At 40.5% G+C, this 27,595-nt stretch overlaps 1 protein-coding gene and 2 pseudogenes across 1 annotated transcript; 2 read left to right on the top strand and 1 right to left on the bottom strand.

The window, feature by feature from the left end:
* The first annotated feature begins 90 nt into the window (after positions 1-90).
* Positions 91-2,122, top strand: LOC148932947 (uncharacterized; annotated as a pseudogene).
* A 12,347-nt stretch (positions 2,123-14,469) lies between these two features.
* LOC148932946 (uncharacterized) lies at positions 14,470-16,632 on the bottom strand (annotated as a pseudogene).
* A 1,882-nt stretch (positions 16,633-18,514) lies between these two features.
* Positions 18,515-27,330, top strand: LOC125199032 (putative disease resistance RPP8-like protein 2). The gene is made up of 4 exons (XM_089065294.1): positions 18,515-18,577; positions 18,634-19,797; positions 20,437-20,459; positions 24,615-27,330. The coding sequence occupies exons 1-4, from the start codon at positions 18,515-18,517 to the stop codon at positions 27,316-27,318; spliced, it is 3,954 nt and encodes a 1,317-aa protein (XP_088921420.1). The 3' UTR covers positions 27,319-27,330.
* The last annotated feature ends 265 nt before the right edge of the window (positions 27,331-27,595 follow it).

The following is a 27,595-nucleotide window of genomic DNA, read 5'->3' as shown; positions in this document are numbered from 1 at the left end:
ATCAAATCTGGTACGGGCTCCGACGAGACCGACACTCCGGAGAGGTCGGGGTCAAACTCAACACCCCCAGGCAGCTAGACGACGTCGCCCATGCCAACTTTTGATGGCACTAAGGCCCTCGCATGGCTAGCTAGGGCCGAGCAGTACTTTCTGATCTCGGAAACCCCTTCCGAGAACCGGGTGGGTGTCGCCATGGTGGCCCTGGCAGGCCCAGCCCTACCTTGGTACCAGCTATTGCGGCAACGGGTCCCCAATCTCACTTGGACCCGATTCGCGCGGGAGTTAATGAAACGTTTCGGAGGGAATGGAGCTTTGGATGAGTATGAAGCCTTTGCAGCCGTACGCCACACTGGAACTCTTGCTGAATATGTGGCGGCATTCGAAGCACGCCTCGCGCAGGTTCCAGATATATCTTGCCATCAATATTTGGGTTTCTTTATGGCGGCTCTCCGACCCGAGGTGCGTCTCCAAATGAAAGCTTCCAAGATCACCTCTTACAAAGATGCCGTCGAATTAGCACTGGACATCGACATGTTAGCTTCCAACCACCCCTCGCGATCAGAACCTACCATCCCTTCCAACCCGACGCCTGCATACACAGGACACCCAGGCCGCTCCTCTTCAAAGGGGTACTCCCAACCCCCCTCCCAGTTCTCCTCCACCGGCTCTTCTCGACCAGTGTCAAAATGTTTCAGGAATGTGTCACCAGAGGAGTATCGGCGGCATATCGCAGCAGGTACATGTGTCAAGTGCGGCCTTAAGTTCGGGCCGACTCATAGATGCCCCCCGAAAACCCTCAATGTCCTTATTTGCGAGGACGACGAAGAGGATTCGGATGAACCTCCGCATGAGGAGTCCGCTGTGTTGGAAGATGATATCAAGCCGCAGCTCTCTGTGTTGTCTTTAAATGGGCTGGATACGTCCCATACAATGAAGCTATTTGGAGAAATTGATTCACACCAGGTCAAGGTGATGGTGGATAGCGGCGCAAACTACTGCTATCAGAGCAGTGCGCCCAGCGACTTCGACTCCCTATTACAGGCACAACGCCCTACTCGGTGGTGCTGGGTGATGGATCCACTCGCCGGGCGGCAGGAATATGCCGGAGCATTCCTCTTACATTGGAGCAGGAGAAATTTGTAGTATCGTGTTATGTCTTCCCTCTCCGGAACATCGACATAATCTTGGGGGTCTCGTGGCTTGCTTCCCTCGGCAACGTCAAGGCTAATTGGCAACATTCATCCATGGAATTTTCAGGCAACGGCCGTCCCGTATCACTCAAGGGCGACCCGACTCTAATGCGCAAAGCTTGTTCCACTCAAGAGCTCCGCTGCCTCGAGGAAGGGGATTGCTGCTGGATCCTCCATTCGGTGGAAAAAGAGACGGTTTCGGAGCCGTTTGGGATCAGTCCAGCTCTGTCGCAGGCAGCCCCAGTCAGACCTGCTGCAGCTGATCAATGAGTTTCCTTCGATCACAGAAACCACCGCGGGGTTGCCCCCCCGCCGCCGTACCGATCACGGCATCCCTCTTGTACCAGGTACTGACCCTGTCTCCGTTCGCCCATATCGCTATAATCATTTGCAGAAGGATGAAATGGAGAAGCTGGTCCGTTCTCTAGCCCGGTCCTCCTTGTTCACAAGAAAGATGGTTCTTGGAGGTTTTGCGTGGACTACCGGGAATTAAACAAACGGACGGTACCCGATAAATACCCCATTCCGGTGATACAAGAATTACTTGATGAATTACATGGGGCCAAGTGGTTTAGCAAGATTGACCTCAAGGCCGGATATCACCAAATCCGTGTAGCAGCCGCTGATGTGCCAAAGACCGCATTTCGCACCCATTCCGGTCATTATGAATTCCTAGTCATGCCTTTCGGTCTCACCAACGCTCCGGCAACTTTCCAAAGCCTTATGAACAACATTTTCAGACCAGCACTGCGCAAGTTTGTCTTAGTATTTTTCGACGACATCCTTGTCTACAGCACGTCTTGGGCCGACCATCTGCGCTGCCTCCGATGAGTTTTTGAGGCCCTACATTCTCACTCCCTCGTCGTCAACTCAAAGAAGTGCCTCCTTGGTCGGGACAACGTTGAATATTTGGGGCACATCGTGTCTTTCGAAGGCGTTAAAATGGACCCAGCCAAGATATCTGCGGTACTCCGCTGGCCGACCCCGACTTCATTAAAGAGCGTTCGCGGGTTCCTGGGATTGACGGGATATTACCGCCGTTTCATCCGCGGCTACGGCAAGATTGCAGCTCCCCTCACGGAACTTTTGAAGAAACCGCTCTCACCTCCTCCCAAACGAGCGTGGGTCTGGCCAACCGCAGCGGCTTCTGCTTTCGAGGCACTCAAGACGGCATTGACCTCGGCCCCCCTTCTCAAAATGTCGGATTTCTCAAAAGAATTTGTGATTGAGTGTGACGCCTCGGGCCGAGGACTAGGAGCGGTATTAATGCAAGACCGTCAACCGATCGCCTATTTCAGCAAGAACCTATCAGCTCGCTGGTTGGCAAAATCGGCCTATGAAAAAGAGCTCATGGCGCTCGTCCTCGCAATCCATCACTGGCGCCCGTACTTGCTAGGCCGCCGTTTTGTGGTCCACACGGATCAGCGTAGTCTGCGGCAGCTCTTGGCTCATCCACTGGCTACCCCGGCACAACAAAACTGGGCCTCGAAATTGTTGGGCTATGATTTTACAATCGTCTACAAGGAGGGCAGGTTGAATAAAGCGGCCGACGCCCTTTCACGGCGAGATGAGGAGACGTTAGAATTCTCGGCGATCTCCCTCCCATCTTGGCCGGAGTGGTCGACCATTCAGACAGATTTACCTTCGAACCCGGCGCTGCTGAAAATCAGATCTGCTACAATGAGCAGCCACATATGCTTCCCTCGCAGCTGATTGCCTAGCGTTCAATGTTGCCCTCTCTAATAGAAATTGGACTTCTAGCTTTTTCTTTGTACTATACAGATTATTTGCCGGCTCAGTCTCGCTGCTAGTAGTCATACTCTCTGTAGCTGGAGCTTGAATCCCCTGCAGGATGTAGCGCCAATCTCGACCACCCATGATTGAAGTGGCAGCACCACTCTCCTCAGCCTGGTCAGGTCTCACTCCACGACCCGTCAACTCTGGAATAGTCAATCCCATTGCCATTATTGCTGCTTCAGCAGTAGCAAACTTAAGATGAACAGATCCTGGAAACGAAACGAATGACCGTTGCTCAGAGTTTTCAACCTATATTGCACAATGGGTGAGTCTGCATCACCTTCTCTTGCATCAACCTTGGCAAAGATCGGAGCAATATTCGAGCGTTGCGAACAAACTATCTTTTGCGCATCCCTTTGTTGTCTTACAATAGTACCATACTTCAAAATCCGATGCTCCTCCGCAATGAGAGATATCGTCGCACCATGCCTACACCTAGGTATAGAAGACGCAAAAATGCTTCCAAAGTAAGACAAATTATCAGAATTCCTTGGGTACGAGATAAACTTGAGGAAACTTCGTACACCCTTAGAGACCCCCGGCAAGCACCTCGTAGCTTGCTCTGTTTTATCCACAACCGAAAGAGAAGCATCCACACTGACTTGGATGATTTTCTTCCCGTCAAAAGCTCCTGGGTCAAATATGCGATCCCCTTCAACCAGCAGTTCAAATTGTCGTTTACCCTGGCCAGCTATTCCATGATCCTTTCCATGCTCGTCCTTGTGAAACAACTTGTTAGAGTGTGCAGCCCCTTCGGATTCCCGAATATAAACCTTCAAATTAGTCGGACTATCCCTGACAATATCTAGCCGAAGCAACAGCAGAATCAACCATGGGTGAATCTGTGTCCACCAGTCATTGCATACTAATCCACTCTCCAATATTTTCATGACCGTGCACAATCCCTCGATACTTATCTGTTCATCTGCCTTGAATCCAAAAAGGTCTCGGGCAGTTGTATCGACTTCAGTCCTGGAGAGCCCAAAATGCAACATCTCCACTCGCAAATTTCTGCGACAGCTTAGGGTAACTGCATATGCCTGAAGTTGCATCGCATACCAAGTCAATGGAGAAGAACCCGCACCTGCAATGAATAAGCTGGAAAGAGTGGTGGAATCTGCAATATAATCCCCTTGCATTTCTTCCCAGACATCATAAAACAGACCCAATGGTGCACCATATTCATCTTTGCCCTCTATGGCAAATGCACTGTTGTAATAGACACTATAGTCGGCCCTAGAATTATCTGGGATGGTTTCAGCACGCACAACAACATTGTACTCCTTGTGCATCCGTTGAACACCAAGAAATGGAAAGATTTCCATAAGAGGAACATAACCTCCTCGATCAAATTCATGAGCGCATTTGTCTGCACCAAACAAGAGAGAGCTATTGCCGCATTCACCATCTCCTTGTAATGTACGAGCCATAGTGAGCTCTGAAACATCATTCAAAGCATACACAATCTCTACGAGAAATACATGTTCATCGCTGGAACCGAGCCTGAGAAAGGGAGAAACTGACCTGTTCATATACACTTTTAGATGGCGTGGATGAAGGGTCAGATCCTCCGAGATAGGAACCTTTACTTCCCCAAAATCGGCGACCCTATCCTCCTCGGCCACATCGAAGCTCGAACCTTCGAGCTGCTGCTGCTCGATATGTGGAATGAGCTCCCTTGCGACACTTGCGACATCTTTGGCAATAACAACAATATCCTCATTATTGGGAACAAGTAGTTGCGCTTCAACTTCTACTTCCTCATTTAATTTTGGTTGACCAATCGCCAAAGCCGCAAGCTGTTGGTCCCCGGCAGTAGAGATATCAACGCCATTAACTGAAACGACATCTACAGAGGATGTCTGCTGCAGGGCATAGTCTTCATATGAATCAGGGTCAAATCGCTGCTTGACTGCCCGAAGAAAATCATCCCAACTCTCCCCGGCATGATTATATTTCCAGGATGTCATCCAATCTGACGCTGGTTGATCGAACAAGTATTTAGTAAGGTATAGCCGATCAGATAGTGGCGTGTAGCCGTGGTTGTAGTACATCTGTATATTACGAATCCACTCGAGGACATTCTCTCCGTCGAAACGAGGGGGATCAAAATGAGGGCGAGTGAAGGCTATGGGCACCACGCCTGTCGGTGGCTGTATGAGCGACGGAGGTAATTCCCACCCGCATGTATCCGAGTGACAAGCAGGTGGATCGAGCGGTTCGATCATTGATTCGGTGCTCGCGCCAAAGCTCATGTCATCTTTATGTAAAATTGGATCAAATCGATGTTTGACCGCTATCAGAAAATCTTCCCAGCTTTTTCCCGTGTTGTTGTCCTTCCAATATGTCGCCCAATCATATGCCGGTGGGTCAAATAACAACATGACAAGATAGAGGCGATCAGATTCCGGAGTATAACTATGATTGAAGTATCTCTGGATCTTGATATCCAATTAGAAGCATCTTCACCTGTGAAACGTGGCGGCTCCATGCGGATACGAGGAATTGACCTCGGGGTGGTGGTCGCTGGGGTGACAGTCCGCGACGGTGGTGGTTTCCACACATGGTCCGCTGCATGCATCTCCGTAACCGGGTCCGGCGGTTCTTCATGTTTGCCCGCTGTCATGTGTCTGTCAAAAGCCAAGGTTTTTGGCTTCTGAATCATTGAATCAGAATCAATGAACTTTGGTGGGGGTGAGAGGGTTTGGAAAGCATCATTACAGCGGATTGAGGGAGAAGAGTATTCAATGGAAGCACCAATTGATAGGATTCAATTCCCTATCGGAGAGATTAGAGCACCTGTTTGTGATGAAAACGTGATAAAAACAAGGAATAAACCTAGCAGCAACTAGGTCAAGCTTTTGGTTTCGAGAATTGAATTTTATTTCATACTTCTCGATATTTTGGCCTCTAATGGATCCTAGTATTTATAGGATCCGGACCTTTCTTGATTCGACTCTACGATTCGGGAAAGAATCAAGAAGAAAACCCGAAAAGATTTATATAAATCCTATGCTAAAATACGGTAGATATCTTGCTTGAGGAGCAAGGTTTGTGTTCCAAAAATACTATAGCTAGACAAGGAAATAAATAATAAGCTAACAATAAAAGATGTCGGGCCACGGCTTAGTTGGTCGTTTGGGCTTGGGGCTCGAGGTCCCTATCAGTTGCTTGCAGAAAGTTCTGCTAAAGTTGGACGGGACAGGCTATAGCAAGATCCGAACGAAGGTGAATGCTTTGGATGAACGAATCAAAGAGGTCATATGGGAATTCGAAGATTTACTAGAATCCCATTACGCTGATCAGATTCTTCCACAGCTTGAAAGCGAGAGAGATCGCTTGCCTTTCTTAGTAGATATGCAGAGTCTGCGGCAGAGTGTTGATTGCTTCATCAAGAGGGTGAAGGCAATGGAGGTGGAGTACGATAATGAACCGTTGAATATGCGTGAAGAAGAAGGTGAACCTCTTTCCTCAAGAATTGATTTTGGTGGAATCAACTCACACATGGTTGGATTGTCCGATCAATTTGAACAACTGAGGGATTATCTTCTTGCAAAAGGTGAAGGTGAAGGTCACAAAACTGATGGTAAAGGTAAAGAGGATGATGATGATGGTGATGAATATGAAGCTGAAAAGAATAGTGTATCAGTTATTGGGATGGCAGGGGTTGGAAAGACCACTCTAGCAAAGAAAGTATTTGATGATCCATCCATTCAGAGACATTTCAAGCTTCGAGCATGGGTCAGAGTAGGCAGAAAATGTGAATCCACTGAAACATTGTGGTGCATTCTAGCTCAAGTGGATCCCAACACTCACCACCAAATGCTTACCCAAAGAGACAACGACGGGAAATTACATGGACTCTTGAAAGAGAGAGTCACGGATAAGAAATGTCTCATTGTGCTAGATGATGTATGGGAATGGGACACACGATTAATGGATAGCTTGCGAAAAAAGAATGTCCAAATTTTGCTTACAAGCAGGCTGAGAATTGAAGATTCTCCAATTATTCATGTAGTTCGCTTGTTGAATAACGAAGAAAGTGAGGAATTACTTAGTAAGCAAGTGTTCGGTGAAAAAGGTTTTCCAGCTTATCTTGAGGAATTTGGAAAGAAGATTGCTGAAAAATGTGAAGGTCTTCCACTTATGATAGTGACAGTTGCAGAGCTCCTATCAAAAGCCAACAAGGGTACCGGAGAAGAGCTTAATACGAGTGCCCTAAACTACTGGACTGAGGTGGCCGAAAAACAATATAATTCAATCTTTTTGGATGCATATAATCAAATATCAAAGGTATTTTTCCCAAGCTATGACTAATTACCTCAAATTTTCAAAATGACATTTCTCTATTTGGGAGCTTTCCCCCCATATACAGATATTGATCCATACTATCAATTGTGGTGTGCAAGTGTTGAGGGGTTTTTGGATTACATTGGAAAACAAAATTTGGATGAGGTTATGGATGGAGTGAATACTATGGATTACTTTCTGTCCAATTTCATGAGGGTGCTTGCTGATAGTTATCATCTTCTTCTATACGACTATAATCCACTATCTTGGTTTTCAAAAAAAAAATGTCGTGTGCACTCTTGCTGGCAGCACTTGTGTAAGACAGAAGCTAGTAAAATCAAGTTTTTGCATGTTTTACAAAGTGGCGAAGAAGTTATAAAAGGTCAACGTCGGTTGTGTACCCATTCCAACACTTTATTTGCCATCAAGGAAGTGTATGATTCAATAAAAAGTGATTGTTCATCCACTCTACGTTCTCTCCTTTTCTATGGTCCTCTCCACCCTTATCCATTGCCGATACATACAATAGATTTCAAGTTGCTCAGGGTACTAAATGCTCTTAGTGTCCGATTTTATCATATTCCACCTGAAATTCTAAAACTAGTTTGCCTAAAGTATCTTGCTATAACTTGCAACAAAGAGCTTCCTGTCTCCATATCCAAACTTTTACACCTTCAACTCTTGATATTCTATCCATATGTGCACATTATAAAACGTGGAGCTCTGCCATATATGCCAATGGAAATATGGGACATGCAAAACCTACAATTTCTTCAAGTCGCAGCAAGAGACTTACCAACCCCAAATTCTGATTCTAATGCTATGTTGGAAAAAGTCTGTTGTATTATAGGCGTGGGTACAAAGAGTTGCACTGTAGACATTCTTAAAAGAATCCCAAACTTAATGTTTCTATCCATTGCTAGTGTTAGGAAGCCTTATGATGAAGACGATGATAGCAACTCATTAAGTGGCTTGGCTAATATCTCAAAGGAACTCCAGAATTTGATATCTCTTACATACGAAGTAGTTTACTCAGATATGAAGTGGAAGAGTATGGTGCCACTTTCAATGTTCCCATCAAGTCTTCTAGTATTGAGTTTGAGTGGTTTAGGGTATCCTTGGAAGTACATGAACGAGATTGGTTCGATGCTACCAAATCTTAGCCACCTCATACTAAAAGATTATGCATTTCGAGGGCCGAAGTGGGTATAGAATCGAGTTATTTTTTGAAGCTTGAGAACCTTGTAATCGAAGACACTGATTTGGTGGAATTGAGAGCTCAAAATGGAAGCCTCCCGACGCTTAAGCTCCTGAGCATGCGATATTGCTACAAATTAAAACATCTCGATTGGTTGTGTGGCAACACAAGGGAAACACCTGTAATTGAATTAGTAGACTGCAATTCCTTAGTTTATGCATCTGCCGAGGAAAAATTATCAGAATATCACTTTAAAATTCGTAGCCACCGTTCTTATTTGCAATGAGAAATCGCAGGTTAGCCTTCTTACTCTTTTTTAATTTGTATAAACCATGTCAATTCATTACTCTTTTATCTAAAATGCTTATGCTTGTTTTTCAGGCAAATGAGAACAAAATAATGTGTCAGATGTTGCATTATCCCATCATTTCAAGTGTGTTATCATGTTGTTTCCTGAATGCAAGGTTAGTAATTTGTTGGATTTTGTAGAGAATTATGTAACCTTAATGTTGAACTATGTTTGTACCAAAACTATTCAGTTAAATTTATGTTAAACATTACATGCTTTTTTCCCTAGTTCAAAATTCTCTGTGCATTATGCATGTTTTTCACTTTGTTTTTATCTTATATTGAATTAGTTCATGCCTTTTTGCATTTGTTAAAAATTTTGAAACTGTAATAGCATAGGATTTACTTGTTCTTGATTAGCAATTAATTTGTGTAGTAATAGTTAATTAGGGAACTTGCAATAGTAAGTTGTGCTATTTTATTTTTTTTTGTTGTTGTCTGCTGTTGGAGCTGTGCATACCCATCGGCTTGATTGATATGCACGGGAAATACGATGTATTTCCGGTGGGATGATGGTTTCCGGAGAAATGGCTGAGAAGGATATTATATCACGGGACTCTGTTCTTGCTGCGAATGCTAGAAACGGGGTGCTTGATTAGTCGTTCACTGTTTCTAGTCGAATGCCTAATCCCGTCACTATTTCTATATCTCTGCTTTCAAGGATGCCAAGCCCGAACTCATCTTCTTGGAACGCGATCATAACAAGGTATACAAGCAGGGGAAGAGGCAGAAATGGCTCAAGGTTTTTTCTCCAAGATACACTCGAGTGGTGTTCGTATGGATGAGTTCACGTTTTCGAGTGTTCTTAGCAGCAGCGTTGCTAGATTTTCTTCTCTCGCATTGGGTAGTTTAACGCATTGCTGCACGTTGAAGTGCTGTTTTGATGAGCATGCCATGGTGGAGAAGGCGGATAGATCGTTTGAGTCGCTCCTAGAGATGAATTTAGTCAATTGGAACGGGTTGATTTAGTCCTTCAATTGTACGCGCACAATGGTTGCATGGTGGGGCTCATTAGACGTCGTGAGAGGCTGCTTTCACGCGATGAGGATTGCTTGTAGGGTTGATCGGACACCGGAGCATTGATAGGGCAAGAAGGGGATGTAAGGGGTTTGGATATTAGAGCATCTCCAATGACTTTAGGCCAGCCACAAGCTAGCCACTCTCTCTCCCTGCCACGTCTTCAGCACTAAAATTTCACCTGCCACACCTGCCAGATCATCATTTTAAGCAAATAGTGGCTAGCCGCAATAAAAATAATTCAAAAGCAACTACATTTTACGAAATTAAATTTACGATAAATTACGGAATTAAATTTACGAGACATATACGGGAAAATTCATTCATTTCATTTAAATAAAAAAATGTACATACATAAAAAAAAATTACATAATAAAAAAAACCCGGGCTTCCACACACGAGCCCCCGCCTCACTCTACTCCTCACTAATTTATTAAAAAAATACATTAAAAAATGCAATAATTCTATATAAATTTTAAAAAAAAAGTACATCCTACAAAAATTACATAATTAAGAAAATCATTAAAAAAACATTAGAAATACAATAAAAAGGCATAAAAATACATTAAAAAAATGCAATGAATATAAAAAATTCATAAAAAATACATTAAAAAATATGTAACTGGCTAGCCGAAATTGAGCCTAAAATGGCGTGCAGAAGAAGTTGGGTTGGTTAAATTTCTGGCCGTCAACTAAATATCTTAATTTTTTCCTTAAACCTTAATAATACAAAGTCGATTTATTGCAATTGACTTGACAAGAAAAAATGGTGTATTACTCCAGTTCTTACGATTGTTAGGTTTCATTTACAATTATAAACAATGGACTGTGATCAAATGAAAACTCTAAATATTTTACAAACTCAAAACTATGAGATGTACCATTGAAAAATGTCAACAGATAAAAAAACATCAACACGGTAGTCAATGATTGATGTTGTGTTCATATTGTGTTGATAATGTGTTGACATTAAAATCTTAAAATTTTACTTGTGTTAAAATTGTATTAAAGCTGTGTTGAGGAATTTTAAATTTATACAATATATAAATTTGTATTTTATCACTACACTAGAAACAATCGTGTCATCCATATGCCACCAAACAATATAGCGTGGGCCTATGATTAGGATTTGTTTTTTTATTTTAATATAGTAGTACAAAATTTACTCCATTGGTCAAATATATACGCAAACTAACGTTTTTCTAACCACCTATTAACTTAATATATTTTTCTAAATTTTTTGAGTCAATATTATAACTTAATTAATTTTAAAATAAATAAATAAAGAAATATAAAAAAATTTAATTAAGATCTGAAATTGTTAAATAAAAACCCAACCAAACTAAATGTAAAAGTGTAAAAACATCTTAAATCAAAATGCATTAATATAAGAATCTGATAAAACAAAAGATTATATAAAATAACCTCAAATGAAACAAAATACATTAATACAAGGACCTATAAATGTATTTTTGGGTACGGTATTATTCCTTCCGTCTCACTTTAGGAGTCCCATTTGAGTTCGGCACGGATTTTAAGAAATTTAAAAGAAAGTTGGTGAAAAAAGATAGTCGAATGTGGCTCATACTTTTTTATATTAGTTTTATAATAAATTGTGAGTGGAAAAATGTTAGTGGAATGTGGGGCCTAATACTATTTATAGAATATTTCAACGGGGACTCCTAAAGTGAGACACCCAAAGTGGGACGGAGGGAGCAGTATTTGTATTCAATATATCTCTTTTTTCAATCCTTCCACATTGAAATTGAGTGGCGTATCTCATTTTTCAAAACATTGTCTACCTACCATAATCACTTTCAAAACAAGCGCACTGTATGGCTGACTTTGTCGACAATTGATTTACATCTCTGATCTCTTGGGTGATGGCTGCTTATGGAGCTGCCGTTTCTCTCAAGAACACCATTCAGAGTTGAGAGGACGGGATTTTTGCACACGTGTCGTAGGCGCGTGTCCCTTCCTATTCAACAAGATTTATAAGTTCCCACTTTCCAAAATACTATTAATTAGTATATGGTAAGTTAGGGTGTCGAACCCACGAGGAACGGTAGCATCCGTTATGTATTTCCACACTTAGAAAGATTTTGGCGATGCCGCCACGCTCTAAATTGGGGGTGGGAACTGAACTACGAAATATAAATAACACTTAATCTAAGATTGGGAACTAAACATGCAAATAAAATGCAATTAGAAGAAAACATATAAACTGGAACGCAGACTGGGCAAGTTGGTAAACTGGGCAACTTAGCAGTGGCGAAAATAAGAACATTTCGGAAATGAAAAGAGAGCAGCAACTTGCATGAGCATCCTAAGTTCAGAAAGCAAAAGGAACTAAGTTAAAAGACTAAGGAAAATAAACTAAGTGTTGGCTCCTAAAAGAAAGCTAGAAAACTAGGATTGTGACACTTAAAAGTGGCTAGATTAATTAACACCTAAAAGGTAAACTAAATCACATGTAAATGAAGGTTGAGTGCAGAAATTAACTAAGCTAAATGGCTGCCACAAGTGAAAAGAAAGCATGTACTTGTTGTCTCCTAAACCCTATTATCCAAAGTGTAAAACCAATGGATAAAAGCCTACAACTAATGGTCCCTTCACTTGCTTCTAAAAGTTGATATCTCTCCTAATTCTACATCATAAGGCACGAAAATATGGAGAAGAAAGAGAATAGATGGCTGCTACATAATTAAAGATGCAAGAGAAACACAAAATCATCAAGTAAACTACCTAATTATGCATTGAAAACACCAAATTAAAAGCTGAAACTTAAAGCACTTAAACATGATGAAATAAGCTTCAAGAACACTTAAACATGGTGAAAATAAAATGCTTGAGAAACTGATTTTAAAAGCTTGAAAGAAATTTTAACTAAACAAGAGCATAACCAACACTAGAACTAAACAACAAGTTAAAATCGGAAATCAAACAAGAACTAAACTTTAAAGCACATTAAATACACAAACACTTAGAGCAATTACTACTTGAAATAAGATTTTAAAACAAGAACAACAACAACAACTAAGATTTAGAAAGGAGCAAAAGTACTACAAAGTTAAGAACAAGCTAACTAGAGAAAGCAAACACTACTACTAAATTACTACTACTTCAACCCATAGTGAACAATGATCTTGGCAGCCTTGAAGTGAAAATCTCTCTTCTTAAGGAAGAGAGAAAAGTTTCCTAGAGAGAGAAAGCTAAAACTAAACTAAAGAGTGATAAAGTTGTTTGGGGAAAATCATAGTTAAATATTTTGTTGCATTTTTCAAATAAAAAGTTATTTCCCCTTTCTCATGCCCTAGGGACGGATGTGGACACGTGTAGCAACAAGGAAGCAGTCTTGTAATTGTGCTCAAGTGGCTCCATGCAGTTTTCCCGTCGGGTCCAGCTTGGCCAGTTTGCCATTTCTCTGATTTTCTTTAAATTCTTGCACTTTTGCCTCCTTTTTGCATCACTCCACTACAAATGCCTTTCGACAATTCCTCCAAACCATATGCTCAATTCCCTGCCAAAATAGCATCTTCTCATGCAAATATTCAACTTATAAGTGCTAAAAGTGATCAAATCCGATTGACGAAAACTAGCCTATCAAACATCCTCACACTTGGATCATACTTGTCCCAAGTATGTGGTTGGACTTTTCACTCAATTGCTAGTTTAAGTCACTCCCCTCTACTTTTTAAACACACTCACTAAATTAAACAAACACAAAACACCAAGACGTTTACAAGACAAACACACACAACGACTCAAGATACACACGAAAGACATACCAAGCAAGTTGTACGAAAAGCGTAATGATACCCCCAAGAACCAAGCTCAAAACAGATTTTTAAAACATAATTTTTTAAAACATAATTTTCTTCATCGAACAATGTGGTTTCAACCGTCGGTCTCATCAAGATAGCTAAGCACATATCACAAGCAAAAGATTCACTCACTGACCCTCTCAAAATGTAAGGACAATTCTCTCATTAATAATAATGAAAATGCAATCAAGGAGATATCACTTTATCACATGTAGCTCAAGAGGGTCTTTTACGGGATGTAATGGGGCTTGGGATCATTTAATATTGTCGGTTAGATCCTAGGGGTCCTAAGCTAGTGAGTGTAGTACAACAAAAACTTGTGCTTATTCTCCAAAGGGATACTTAGAAACTCCAAACACAATCACCCACAATCAAACCAAAAGTTAGAGATGCATTTAACTTCCTTCTTCTTCTTTTTTCATTTTTCTTTTTTCCTCTTCCTCTTCTTTTTCTTTTTCTGCTTCCATCTACCTTCCCACATTCTCCTTGCCATTTTCTCTTTGTTTTGTTTCCTTCCTCTTTTTCCTTCTTTTTCTGTTTTCTGTCTCTTCTTCTTTTTTTCTTTTGTTGTTTCTTTTTCTTCTCTTCTCTTTTTTTTTCTTTTTCTTCTTCTTTTTTTTTTTGGTAGCCACTGTTTTCTTTCTTTTTTTTTTTTTTGGTGGGGGCAGCAGATTTTTGGAGCTTCACATTTCCATCGTACTCAACTTCATTCAATCAAAACCACAAGTTCTTGAATAAATTTTTTCAAAACAAAGCAAGTCATTTTTTTTAATACGATTCAACAAGTCAATTTTTTTTTCTTTTATTTGCTACGATTCAATAGGGGGATCATTACCAAATCATGCATCAAGGCTTGGGAAAAAGATAAAACACGCACTTTACAAAAACAACACAACACAACACGAACGAACAACAAAACAAACCCCCTCCTCACACTTAGACCTTGCTTGCCCTCAAGCAAGTTTGGTTGAAATGTTGGAAAAGGAAACAAATCACATAAAACTTCAAAAACTAAGAACGACACACAAGAATCCAACCTCCTCACACTTGGGCATTGCTTGCTCGAGAGCAAGTAGACCAAGTGTTTAGAGAAAGATTACTAACAACACATAACAATCACGAAGGCCGGCAAGGCCACAATATATACAAAACAAGGCCGACAAGGCCACAATTACAAACACTTTAAAGCAAACACATCATCACACACATAACACATATATACAACAATTAAAAGAGAGGGATGGATAGAAATCACCTCCCCCGCACAAAGCGGGGGGTACGGGCTGATGTGGCAGATGGTGCTAGAGCTGGTGCAGCTGCCTCCTTTGGTTTTGATCCCAGGCTCATGTGTTGGCTTGGCGGCTCCTTCAGCTTTGGCTACTTTATCAACTATGGCATTCAGACTGCCCAATTCAGTAAACTGGGCAGGTTCCATGTGTTCTTCAAAAAATAGATCATCAAATCTTGTTTTCCAATCCTTCCAAGTAGAAGCATTCAATTTCCTTTTAGGATCCCTGTAGAGTTTGGAACCCTTCTCTGAACTCATGTAAACCATGCTAACATTGGGACTTATACTCACGATGTTGTTGGCCGAAGTCCAACCGGCCACCTCCTTATACCTCTTCAAAGATTTGATCAAATCATTTTCTTGAGTTTTGTCTAGGCACCTATTGTTGATCATGGAAATGGTATCATTCTTTTCCAAAGAATTGAGGCCGGAAGGAATGGCATTTGGCTCCAATTTAGGTAAATGAATCTGCAATGGTAGCAACTCTTCTTTTTCTCTCGTGTTGGGCAGCTCATTCTGACTCGGTACTTCCATAGGGTTGGGCAGCTTACATCTCTCAGGCGGGTTTGTGTGATCCCTCTTCTTGCACCAAGTCATGATTTCAACTTCTATCTCCTCATTACTAAGCTCTTGAGTGTTGAACAACTTACATTCACTAAGTCCTTCGAGCTTAACTTGTTCTTCAATTGAGGGCAATGAATACATATCTTGCAAAAACTCAGCTTCAAGAAAGTTGGGACCTTTCAACTCTTTGATCAACTTCTCACCTTGGCCATTTTCCATATCACTATCGATGATAACAGGGAGAGTGTCACTTTCCCCAAGACAGACATGCTCGAGGTTGGTGGGCAGCAGCTTCAACTCCAATTTTGGTGACCGAACTTCCGACGGCACCAATTCCTCCTCTGCGCTCAGACTGGGTAGTTCGCCTAGATCGGGCAGCTTGCTGGTAGACTTTGCATGCTCCAATTGGTTGCACCCTTTCATGATGACCGATTCTGGACTCAAAGGCATAGGTGTAGGCCCATCAGGTTGAATGATGATATTCTCTTCAATCTCCACATCGCTATCCTCTTCATCTTCAAACCAAGCAGTGTTCTGACTTGGGCAGTGTGCTACACTGGCCAATCTGGGCCCCTGCTCCAATGTTTCCTCCGGTCCGTTCCTTGAGTTATTGATGAATGAAGCTTTCAACTCTTTCCCAGACCTAAAGGTAATCTGACTAAGGTTCTCCTTCCTTGGTGATTGCACTTGAGCCGGAACTCCTCCACCATTCCCACGCATATCATTGATGGAAGTCGCCAATTGTGTCATTTGGCGTGCAAGATGATCAAGACTAATCATTTGCTCATATTGTTCGTCATGCACCACATTGTAATTGGCTTGCAAATTGTTTTGCATGAGTTGTTGGGATGTGATTAGATCCTCCATCATTTCTTCTAAGCACTTGGGCGGCATTGGCGGATGATTTGATTGATATTGGTCGAATTCTTGTGGCTGGAAACACAGAGGGAAACCACTTTGTTCCTGAGGCCAATAAACATGATTTTCACCTGACCCTTGAAAAGCTTGGTGATATACTTGTGGTGGTGGACCTTGATATTGTTGATTCGGGCCCGTCCATTCAAAATAGGAGTAATCACCCCAGCCATGATCGTAAGGGTCTGTGAAATGATCCATGAAGCCTTCAATGTCGCACCACTCTCATAATTGTCTCTTGAATCGGTTTTCTCCACACTTTCTGACTAGACAAGCTGGGCAGTATGTTGAACTGGACAGTTAGATGAACTGCCCTGCTTATCTTCTCAAACCAGCTTCCTCACGCAGCCTCTTCGTCGTCTTGTAAATTCCAATATCGAACAACAACCTTGGAGAAGAGGACCTGCTCATAAAATAAAAATAAAAAGAAAGAAAAAAAAATCAAACAAAAGGAAAACAAGTCAAAAGCTATATACAATAAGTGTAGAAAAACATAACAAGACAACAACACCGTTCCCCGGCAACGGCGCCATTTGAGAGGACGGGATTTTTGCACACGTGTCGTAGGCGCGTGTCCCTTCCTATTCAACAAGATTTATAAGTTCCCACTTTCCAAAATACTATTAATTAGTATATGGTAAGTTAGGGTGTCGAACCCACGAGGAACGGTAGCATCCGTTATGTATTTCCACACTTAGAAAGATTTTGGCGATGCCGCCACGCTCTAAATTGGGGGTGGGAACTGAACTACGAAATATAAATAACACTTAATCTAAGATTGGGAACTAAACATGCAAATAAAATGCAATTAGAAGAAAACATATAAACTGGAACGCAGACTGGGCAAGTTGGTAAACTGGGCAACTTAGCAGTGGCGAAAATAAGAACATTTCGGAAATGAAAAGAGAGCAGCAACTTGCATGAGCATCCTAAGTTCAGAAAGCAAAAGGAACTAAGTTAAAAGACTAAGGAAAATAAACTAAGTGTTGGCTCCTAAAAGAAAGCTAGAAAACTAGGATTGTGACACTTAAAAGTGGCTAGATTAATTAACACCTAAAAGGTAAACTAAATCACATGTAAATGAAGGTTGAGTGCAGAAATTAACTAAGCTAAATGGCTGCCACAAGTGAAAAGAAAGCATGTACTTGTTGTCTCCTAAACCCTATTATCCAAAGTGTAAAACCAATGGATAAAAGCCTACAACTAATGGTCCCTTCACTTGCTTCTAAAAGCTGATATCTCTCCTAATTCTACATCATAAGGCACGAAAATATGGAGAAGAAAGAGAATAGATGGCTGCTACATAATTAAAGATGCAAGAGAAACACAAAATCATCAAGTAAACTACCTAATTATGCATTGAAAACACCAAATTAAAAGCTGAAACTTAAAGCACTTAAACATGATGAAATAAGCTTCAAGAACACTTAAACATGGTGAAAATAAAATGCTTGAGAAACTGATTTTAAAAGCTTGAAAGAAATTTTAACTAAACAAGAGCATAACCAACACTAGAACTAAACAACAAGTTAAAATCGGAAATCAAACAAGAACTAAACTTTAAAGCACATTAAATACACAAACACTTAGAGCAATTACTACTTGAAATAAGATTTTAAAACAAGAACAACAACAACAACTAAGATTTAGAAAGGAGCAAAAGTACTACAAAGTTAAGAACAAGCTAACTAGAGAAAGCAAACACTACTACTAAATTACTACTACTTCAACCCATAGTGAACAATGATCTTGGCAGCCTTGAAGTGAAAATCTCTCTTCTTAAGGAAGAGAGAAAAGTTTCCTAGAGAGAGAAAGCTAAAACTAAACTAAAGAGTGATAAAGTTGTTTGGGGAAAATCATAGTTAAATATTTTGTTGCATTTTTCAAATAAAAAGTTATTTCCCCTTTCTCATGCCCTAGGGACGGATGTGGACACGTGTAGCAACAAGGAAGCAGTCTTGTAATTGTGCTCAAGTGGCTCCATGCAGTTTTCCCGTCGGGTCCAGCTTGGCCAGTTTGCCATTTCTCTGATTTTCTTCAAATTCTTGCACTTTTGCCTCCTTTTTGCATCACTCCACTACAAATGCCTTTCGACAATTCCTCCAAACCATATGCTCAATTCCCTGCCAAAATAGCATCTTCTCATGCAAATATTCAACTTATAAGTGCTAAAAGTGATCAAATCCGATTGACGAAAACTAGCCTATCAAGAGTCTTCTTGAATCGTCTCGCATCTCCCTGCTTCCTCCCTCTCCAGAGATCTTACGATCTGCCTATGACGCTATGTGTCGCTTGGAGAAAGTTCTGCTAAAGTTGGACGAGACAGGCTACAGCAAGATCAGGACGAAGGTGAATGCTTTGGATGAACGGATCAAAGAGGTCGTATGGGAATTCGAAGATTTACTCGAATCCCATTACGCTGATCAGATTCTTCCACAGCTTGAAAGCGAGAGAGATGGCTCGTCTTTCTTAGTAGATATGCAGAGCCTGCAACAGAGTGTCGATTGCTTCATCGAGAGGGTGATGGTGATGGAGGCGGAGTACGATGTTGAGCTGCTGAATATGCCTGAAGAAGAAGGCGAGCCTCTTTCCTCAAGAATTGATTTCAGTGGAATCAACTCAAACATGGTTGGATTATCTGATGAATTTGAACGAGTGAGGGAGTATCTTCTTCTAGGAGGGATTTGTTTCTTATTAACAGGGATGGCAGGGGTTGGAAAGACTACTCTTGCTAAGAAAGTATTTGACGATCCATCCATTCAAACACATTTTGAGCTTCGAGCATTGGTCAAAGTGGGCAGAAAATGTAAATCCAATGAAACATTACAATGCATTCTAGCTCAACTGGATCCCAACAATCGCGACCAAATGCTTATCCAGAGAGACGATGATGATATCGAGAACTTAGTTGGACTCTTGGAAGATAGACTGAAGGATAAGAAATGTCTTATTGTGTTGGATGATGTATGGCAATGGGACACACGACTCACGAGTACCTTGCAAGAAAAGAATGTCCAATTTTTGGTTACAAGCAGGCTAAGAATTGAAGATTCTCCTGTTGTTATTGGTGTGGTACGCTTGTTGGGTAAAGAAGAAAGTAAGAGATTACTTGGTGAGAAGGTGTTCGGTGAAAAAGGTTTCCCACCTTACCTTGAGGAATTGGGAGAAAAGATTGCACAAAAATGTGAAGGTCTTCCACTTATGATAGTTACAGTTGCAGAGCTGCTAACAAAAGACAACAAGTGTATAGCTGAAGAGCTCCTAAACAAGGAAGAGCTTAACAAGAGTATCCAAGAATATTGGACCGAGGTAGCTGAAAAACAACAAAGTTCAGTCTTTCTGGATGCATATAATCAAATATCAAAGGTATTTTTCCCAAGCTATGACTACTTACCTCAAATTTTGAAAATGCCTTTTCTCTATTTGGGAGCTTTCCCCCCATATAGGAATATTAGAGCACACGATCTCATTTGGTGTGTAAGTGCTGAGGGGTTTTGCGGACAATTTGGAAAAGAAAAATTGGATGAAGTTATGGATGGATTGAGTACGATGGAATACTTTGTGTTCGGTATTCTGAGAGAGCTTTCTCATAATTATCATCTTCTTCTATATGATTTTGATACAATATATTGGTTTTCAAATAAAAGATGTCGTGTGCATTCTTGCTGGCAGCACTTGTGTAAGAAAGAAGCTAGTAGAATCAAGTTTTTGCATGTCTTACAAAGTTGCGATGAAGTTATGGAAGGACAGCGCCGGTTGTGTGCTCATTCCAACACTTTATTTGCCATCAAAGAAGTATATGATTCAATAAAAAGTGATTGTTCTTCCACAGTCCGTTCTCTCCTTTGTCTTGGTCCTGATCACCCTTATCCAGTGCCAATACATGCCATGGATTTCAAATTGCTCAGGGTACTGAAAACTCGTAATGTCCGATTTTTTGATATGCCACCTGAAATTCTAAAACTAGTTTGTCTAAAGTATCTTGCCCTGACTTGCAACAAAGAGCTCCCTGCTTCAATTTCCACCCTTTTGCACCTTCAAATCTTGATTATTCATCGACATGTGGCCATTATAAAGCGTGGAGCTCTGTCATATATGCCAATGGAAATATGGGACATGCAAAACCTACAATATCTTGATGTCATGGGAAGAGACATGCCAACCCCCAATTCTAACTCTAATGCTATTTTGGACAGAGTCTCTTTTCTTATAGGCGTGACTACAAAGAGTTGCTCTACAGAAATTCTTAAAAGAATCCCAAATTTAAGGCGTTTATCCATGATTATGATGCAGAAGCCTTATGATGAAGACGATGATTGCAATTTATTGAGTGGCTTGGCTAATATCTCAGAGGAACTCCAGAATTTGAAGGTTCTTTCAATTGACGTATTGAACCCTGACATGAAGTGGGAGACTATGCTTCCACTTTCAATGTTCCCATCAAATTTATTATCATTGGCTTTGAGTGGTTTAGGGTATCCTTGGCAGTACATGAACGACATTGGTTCGATGCTACCAAATCTTGGTGTCCTCAGACTAGAAGATTATGCCTTTCGAGGGCCGGTGTGGGATATAGAATCGAGTTGTTTTTTGAAGCTTCAGAACCTTGTAATTGAGGACACTGATTTAGTGGAATTGAGAAGCCTCCCTTGGCTTAAGCTCCTAAGCCTGCGACATTGCTACAAATTAAAACATCTCGATTGGTTGAGTGGTAACACAAGGGAAACACCTGTGATTGAATTAGTAGACTGCAATCCCTTAGTTTATGCATCTGCCGAGGAAAAATTATCAGAATATCGCTTTGAAATTCGTAGCTACCGTTCTTATTTGTGATGAGAAATCGCAGGTTAGCCTTCTTGCTCTTTTTTAATTTGCACAAACCATGTCAATTCATTACTCTTTTATCTAAAATGCTTATGCTTGTATTTCAGGCAAATGAGAGAAGATAATTGGTCAGATGTTGCATTATCCCATCTTTTCAAGTGTGTTATCATGTTGTTTCCTGAATTCAAGGTTTAATTTGTTGGATTGGACTATGTTTGTAACCAAAAACTATTCAGTTAAATTTCTGTTAAAACATTACATGCTGCTTTATTCTATAGTTCAATATACTCTCTGCATTATGCATGTTTTTCATTTTGTTTTGACTGTATATTGAATTAGTTAATGCCTTTTTGTATTTGTTGAAAATTTTGAAACTGTAATAGCATAGGATTTACTTGTTCTGGATTAGCAATTAATTTGTGTAATAGTTAATTAGGGAACTTGCAATAGTTAATTAGGGAACTTTGTTGTTGCAATAGCATACCCATCGGCTTGATTGATATGCATGGCAAATTCGGCTGCGTTTCCGGTGCAAATGAAGGTCTTTGACGAAATGGCTGAGTAGGATATTATACCATGGAGCTCTGTTCTTGATAAGGTGTTTGGTGTTTTTAGTCGAATGCCTAATCCCAATACCATCTCGTACAGCGAGCTTATAGATAGACGCTATATCTCTGCTTTCAAGTGGCCAAACCCGAACTCGTCTTCTGGAAGTTGGAACGCGATCATAACAGGGTATGCAAACAAGGGAAGAGGTGAGGTTTTATTTGGAAAATTAGAGGTCAAAATTGCTAGGAGTTTGAGTACTATTGCAGTTGAGTCTGATGTATATATTTGCCTTGCTTTGGAGGCACTATTCTGTTCTGGTTTATCTACTTTTTCTCTTTTCCATCTAATTAAACAAACCACCACCAATTATCACATACCTCACTATGTTTTATGGAGTTTTATGTTTATGTTTGGTATGAATGTTAAATTAGCATAAGATAACTAATTAAGATAGGCTTTAAGATAGATATGTTATCTCACTCTTTTGGATTGTTAAATAATCCACCATTTTAAAAAAATTCACTGTGAGCCTCAGCGTTCCGAGATGGACGTTGATGGCCTAACATAGTCTTATTTTATCCACCAAACAGTCAAATAATCCATATAACTCATATATCTTGGTGTTATCTTAGCTACCAAACACGCGTATGTCAGAAGTGGCCACACTCTCAAATTTAAGGGAGGGTTTTAAAAGGAGGACCAAGTGAATCTCAAACCTTAAACCCCGAGACTACAAAAACCTACTTTGCAAAAACAATATTGAACATAATTTGTTATCATAAATAAATAAATTTATGGTCCCTTTGCAAATATACTGTGCATAAGAAGAATATTCATAAAGTCAACTTGTGAGAGTTATAATTAAACTGCAAGTGATCGTTTTTGTGTCAGCGAAAGGCCATCAAACAATTATAAATTGAAAAAAATCGATTCATAAAGGTATCTTGTGAGAGTCATATTTGATTGAAATATTGACGTGGTCAAAGAGTCATAATTTAAACTGGGGGACTTATACGTGCAGGATTTTGATTCATTTATTAATATATATAAATAATACTCCATCGGTCCCTGAAAATTTGTCACTTATTTCTTTTTTCTTCCGTCCCTAAAATTTGTCACCTTTCACTTTTACCATTTTTGGTAATGGACCCCACATTCCACTAATGCATTCTCACTCACATTTTATTTTAAAACTACTACCTCCGTCCACAAAAATTTGTCCCACTTTTCCATTTCCGTCCGTCTCCCAAAATTTGTCCCATTTCACTTTTACCATTTTTGGTAGTGGACCCCATATTCCACTAACTCATTCCTACTCACATTTTATTATAAAACTAATACATAAAAGTAGGACCCACAATCCACTAACTTTTTCAACCTACTTTCCATTACATTTCTTAAACTCGTGTCCAGTCAAACCGGGACGAATTTTCGTGGACGGAGGTAGTAGTATATAAAAGTAGGATCCACCTGCCACTAACTTTTTCAACCCACTCTCTATTACATTTCTTAAAATCCCTGCCGGGTCAAATGGTGATGAATTTTGGGGGACGGAGGGAGTATAAATAATCACTCAATACAATGGGCCAAGGGAAAAAGGTTCATCACAAAAAATACAATGGGCCAAGGGCAAAAGGTTCATCACAATAGGAGGTGTAAGATACAATCAATCCATTTACGAAAAAGTCTCATTTTGATATTTTGAATATCCACCACAAATAGTCTCATTTCTAAAAATAGAATGCGTTATCTCTTATACTTGAACAATCTCTCATATTTTACCTACTTTTTCTTTCGCTCTGTAGGGATGGAGTCCAGGTTCACCAATTATCAAGACCTATTTGTTCTTGTATAAGAGAGCTCAGCCAAACCCTCAACCCCGCGGCTCATTTTCAATGTTCAACTAGCTACAAGATTACAATCTAAACTAGTTTACAATGTTATCCTTCTTTGGAACCCTAGCAGTCTTCTTGACCAACTGCTACTCCTCAACGAACCCTGCACACTAAGTGAACTTGTCAGCAATCAAAACACAAGATCCTATCGGATCTTCAACATAAACCAACAAGAAATAGGAGCAACGTTGAATCTTACCAGAGATCAACCTCTCACCACTGATATTAAAACCACACAACTCCACCACACCGGATCTGAAGTCCTCAAACACAAGAACTCACTTGGAACCTCACACACACAGACACCCTAGTTCTCACAACACACTGGCAACCGAAGCAGTTGCCTCCTCCAACACTCTAACTAGATCAATCACTCAGAGAAACCAAGAGAGATCACCAGAAACTAGCCGGAGACTCATCGGAGAAGAAGAGAGAAGAAGAGAGAAGAGAGAGAAGTTCACAGAACACTCAGAGAGTAGAGAGAGAGGGATGATTGAATGAATGAGAGAACGGCGCATACACTACTCTCATTAACAAACATAACCCTGTATCCAACGGTGCAGACTCAAGATCCGGGTGGGAGTACACGTGGCAGCAATCCAGCCACTCATGGAGTAAGTAATGAGTTGCTGGGCTCAATCCAGCTTGGGCCAGAGAAATACCAAGCCCAAACATGAAGTCCACCAAAAAATATCAAACACGCTCTCTTATTTTATTCATTTTTTATTTAAATTTATGATGTTTGAAATGAGATTATTTTTTTTAGAGATGAAGAGAGTAACTAATTTGAATATTTTGATAGTATAGCCATTTCCAATACCATAAAATATCAAACTGGGAAAAGTATGGCGTGCACGACGATACATGTACAGTGCAGCGCTGACTTTGTATCCAATTGATTTGCATCTTCACCACCTATTGGGTGATGGCTGCTTATGGTGCTGCCGTTTCTCTCAAGAACACCATTCAAAGTCTTCTTGAATCGTCTCGCATCTCGCTGCTTCCTCATTCTCCTGAGATCTTACGATCCGCCTATGATGACATGTGTCGCTTGCAGAGAGTCCTGCTAAAGCTGGACGAGATGGGCTACAGCAAGATAAGGACGAAGGTGAACGCTTTGGATGAACGAATCAAAGAGGTCGTATGGGAATTCGAAGATTTGCTAGAATCCCATTACGCAGATCAGATTCTTCCACAGCTTGAAAGCAAGAAAGATCGCTTGCCTTTCTTAGTAGAAATGCAGAGTCTACAGCAGAGTATTGATCGCTTCATCGAGAGGATGACGGTGATGGAGGCAGAGTACGAAATGGAGCTGCTGAATATGCCTGAAGAAGAAGGTGAACCTCTTTCCTCAAGAATTGATTTTCGTGGTATCAACTCAAACATGGTTGGATTGTCCGAGCTATTAGAAGGAGTGAGGTATTTTCTTCTTCTAGGAGGAGAAGGTGAAAGTGAAAATGCAGATGCTGAATTGAAATGTTTATTATTAACTGGGATGGCAGGGGTTGGAAAGACTACTCTTGTTCATAAAATATTTGACGATCCATCGATTCATAGACATTTCGAGCATCGAGCATGGGTCAAAGTGGGAAGAAAATGTGAATCCAATGAGACATTAAGATGCATTCTAGTTCAAGTTGAACCCAACACTCACGATCAAATGCTTATCCAAAGAGAGGACAAAGATGACTTTGAGAAATTAGTTGGAGTCTTGGAAGACAGATTGAAGGATAAAAAATGTCTTATTGTGTTGGATGACGTATGGCAATGGGACACACGACTCATGAGTACCTTGCAAGAAAAGAATGTCCGTATTTTGCTTACAAGCAGGTTAAGAATTGAAGATTCTCCACTTATTGCTCCGGTACGTTTGTTGGATAAAGAAGAAAGTAAGAGATTACTTGGTGCGAAGGTGTTTGTTGAAAAAGGTTTCCCACCTTACCTTGAGGAATTGGGAGAAAAGATTGCACAAAAATGTGAAGGTCTGCCACTCATGATAGTTACAGTTGCAGATCTCCTAAGAAAAGCCAATGAGGGTACTGGAGAAGAGCTTAACAAGAGTACCCAAGAATATTGGACCGAGGTAGCTGAAACACAACAAAGTTCAGTCTTTCTCGATGCATATGATCAAATATCAGATGTATTTTTCCCAAGCTATGACTACTTACCTCAAATTTTGAAAATGCTTTTTCTCTATTTGGGAGCTTTCTCCCCATATACAAATATTGATCCACATGATCTCATGTGTTGTGTAAGTGCTGAGGGGTTTTGCGAACAAATTGGGAAAAAGAAATTGGATGATGAGGTTATGGATGGATCGACGACTAAGGAATACTTTGTGTTCGGTATCTTGAGAGAGCTTGCTGATAATTATAATCTTCTTCTATATGATTATGATCCGTTATCTTGGTTTACAAATGAAAAATGTCGTGTCCATTCTTGCTGGCAGCACTTGTGTAAGAAAGAAGCTAGTAAAATCAAGTTCTTGCATGTTTTACAAAGTTGCGATGAAGTTATGAAAGACCAACGCCGGTTGTGTGCCCATTCCACCACTTTATTTGCTATCAAAGAAGTGTATGATTCAATAAAAAGTGATTGTTCATCCACTTTACGTTCTTTCCTTTGTCATGGTCCTGCCCACCGTTATCCAGTGCCAATACATGCCATGGATTTCAAATTGCTCAGGGTACTGAATACTCGTAATGTCCGATTTTTTGATATCCCACCTGAAATTCTAAAACTAGTTTGTCTGAAGTATCTCGCCCTGGGTTGCAACAAAGAGCTCCCTGGTTCAATTTCCACCCTTTTGCACCTTCAGTTCTTGATTATCCTTCGATATGTGCACATTATAAAGCGTGGAGTTGTGCCGTATATACCAATGGAAATATGGGACATGAAAAATCTACAATATCTTGAGGTCTGGGACAGAGACCTGCCAACCCCTAATTCTAACTCTAATGCTATTTTGGACAGAGTCTCTGATCTTTTAGGCGTGACTACAAAGAGTTGCACAACCGAAATTCTTAAAAGAATCCCAAATTTAAGTTGTTTATCCTTGATTATGATGCAGAAGCCTTATGATGAAGACGATGATAGCAATTCATTGAGTGGCTTGGCTAATATCTCAGAGGAACTCCAGAATTTGAAAATTCTTTCAATTGATGTAGTAAACCCTGATATGAAGTGGGACACTATGGTTCCTCTTTCCATGTTCCCATCAAGTTTATTAACGTTGACTTTGACTGGTTTAGGGTATCCATGGCAGTACATGAACGAGATTGGTTCGATGCTACCAAATCTTGGTATCCTCAAACTACAATATTATGCCTTTCAAGGCCGAAAGTGGAATATAGAATCGAGTTGTTTTTTGAAGCTTGTGGACCTTGTAATTGAGGACACTGATTTGGTGGAATTGAGAGCTCAACATGGAAGCCTCCCTTGGCTTAAGCTCGTAAGCCTGCGATACTGCTACAAACTGAAACATCTCGATTGGTTGTGTGGTAACTCAGAGGAAACACTTGTAATTGAATTAGTAGATTGCAATCCCTTAGTTTATGCATCTTCCGAGAAATTCTCAGAATCTAAGTGTACAATTCGTGGCCACCGTTCTTATGAGTGATGAGAAGTGGTTAACAGGTTGGCCTTCTTACATTTTTTTTTAAATTCATTTCTTTTCTATCTCAAATGCATGGGCTTGTGATTTACACTTGACATGTTTATCTTATACATAGAGTCACATCCAATATCCTTTCATTGTTTTTCAGGCAAATGAGAGAACAAAATGCTTCAGATGTTGCATTATCCCATCTTTTCAAGTGTGTTCCATGTTGTTTCCTGAATTCAAGGATAGTGATTTGTTGGATTTTGTTGAGAATTATGAAACCAGAATCTTGAAC

This window comes from Salvia hispanica, chromosome 2 (genome assembly GCF_029641045.1).
Source record: "Salvia hispanica isolate PSC_SH4W2 chromosome 2, Shi_PSC_v1, whole genome shotgun sequence".
NCBI classification, from domain to species: domain Eukaryota; kingdom Viridiplantae; phylum Streptophyta; class Magnoliopsida; order Lamiales; family Lamiaceae; genus Salvia; species Salvia hispanica.
This window is presented reverse-complemented; position numbering and strand designations above follow the sequence as displayed.

Excerpts from the sequence above, each read along its gene's own strand:
- LOC125199032 (XM_089065294.1), top strand. The coding sequence starts at position 18,515 with ATGCCTTTCGACAATTCCTCCAAACCATATGCTCAATTCCCTGCCAAA. Across the intron at positions 19,798-20,436 it reads CATATAATCAAATATCAAAG|CTCCCTGCTTCAATTTCCAC; the intron begins GTATTTTTCCCA and ends TGCAACAAAGAG. Across the intron at positions 20,460-24,614 it reads CCTGCTTCAATTTCCACCCT|CTATTGGGTGATGGCTGCTT; the intron begins TTTGCACCTTCA and ends CATCTTCACCAC.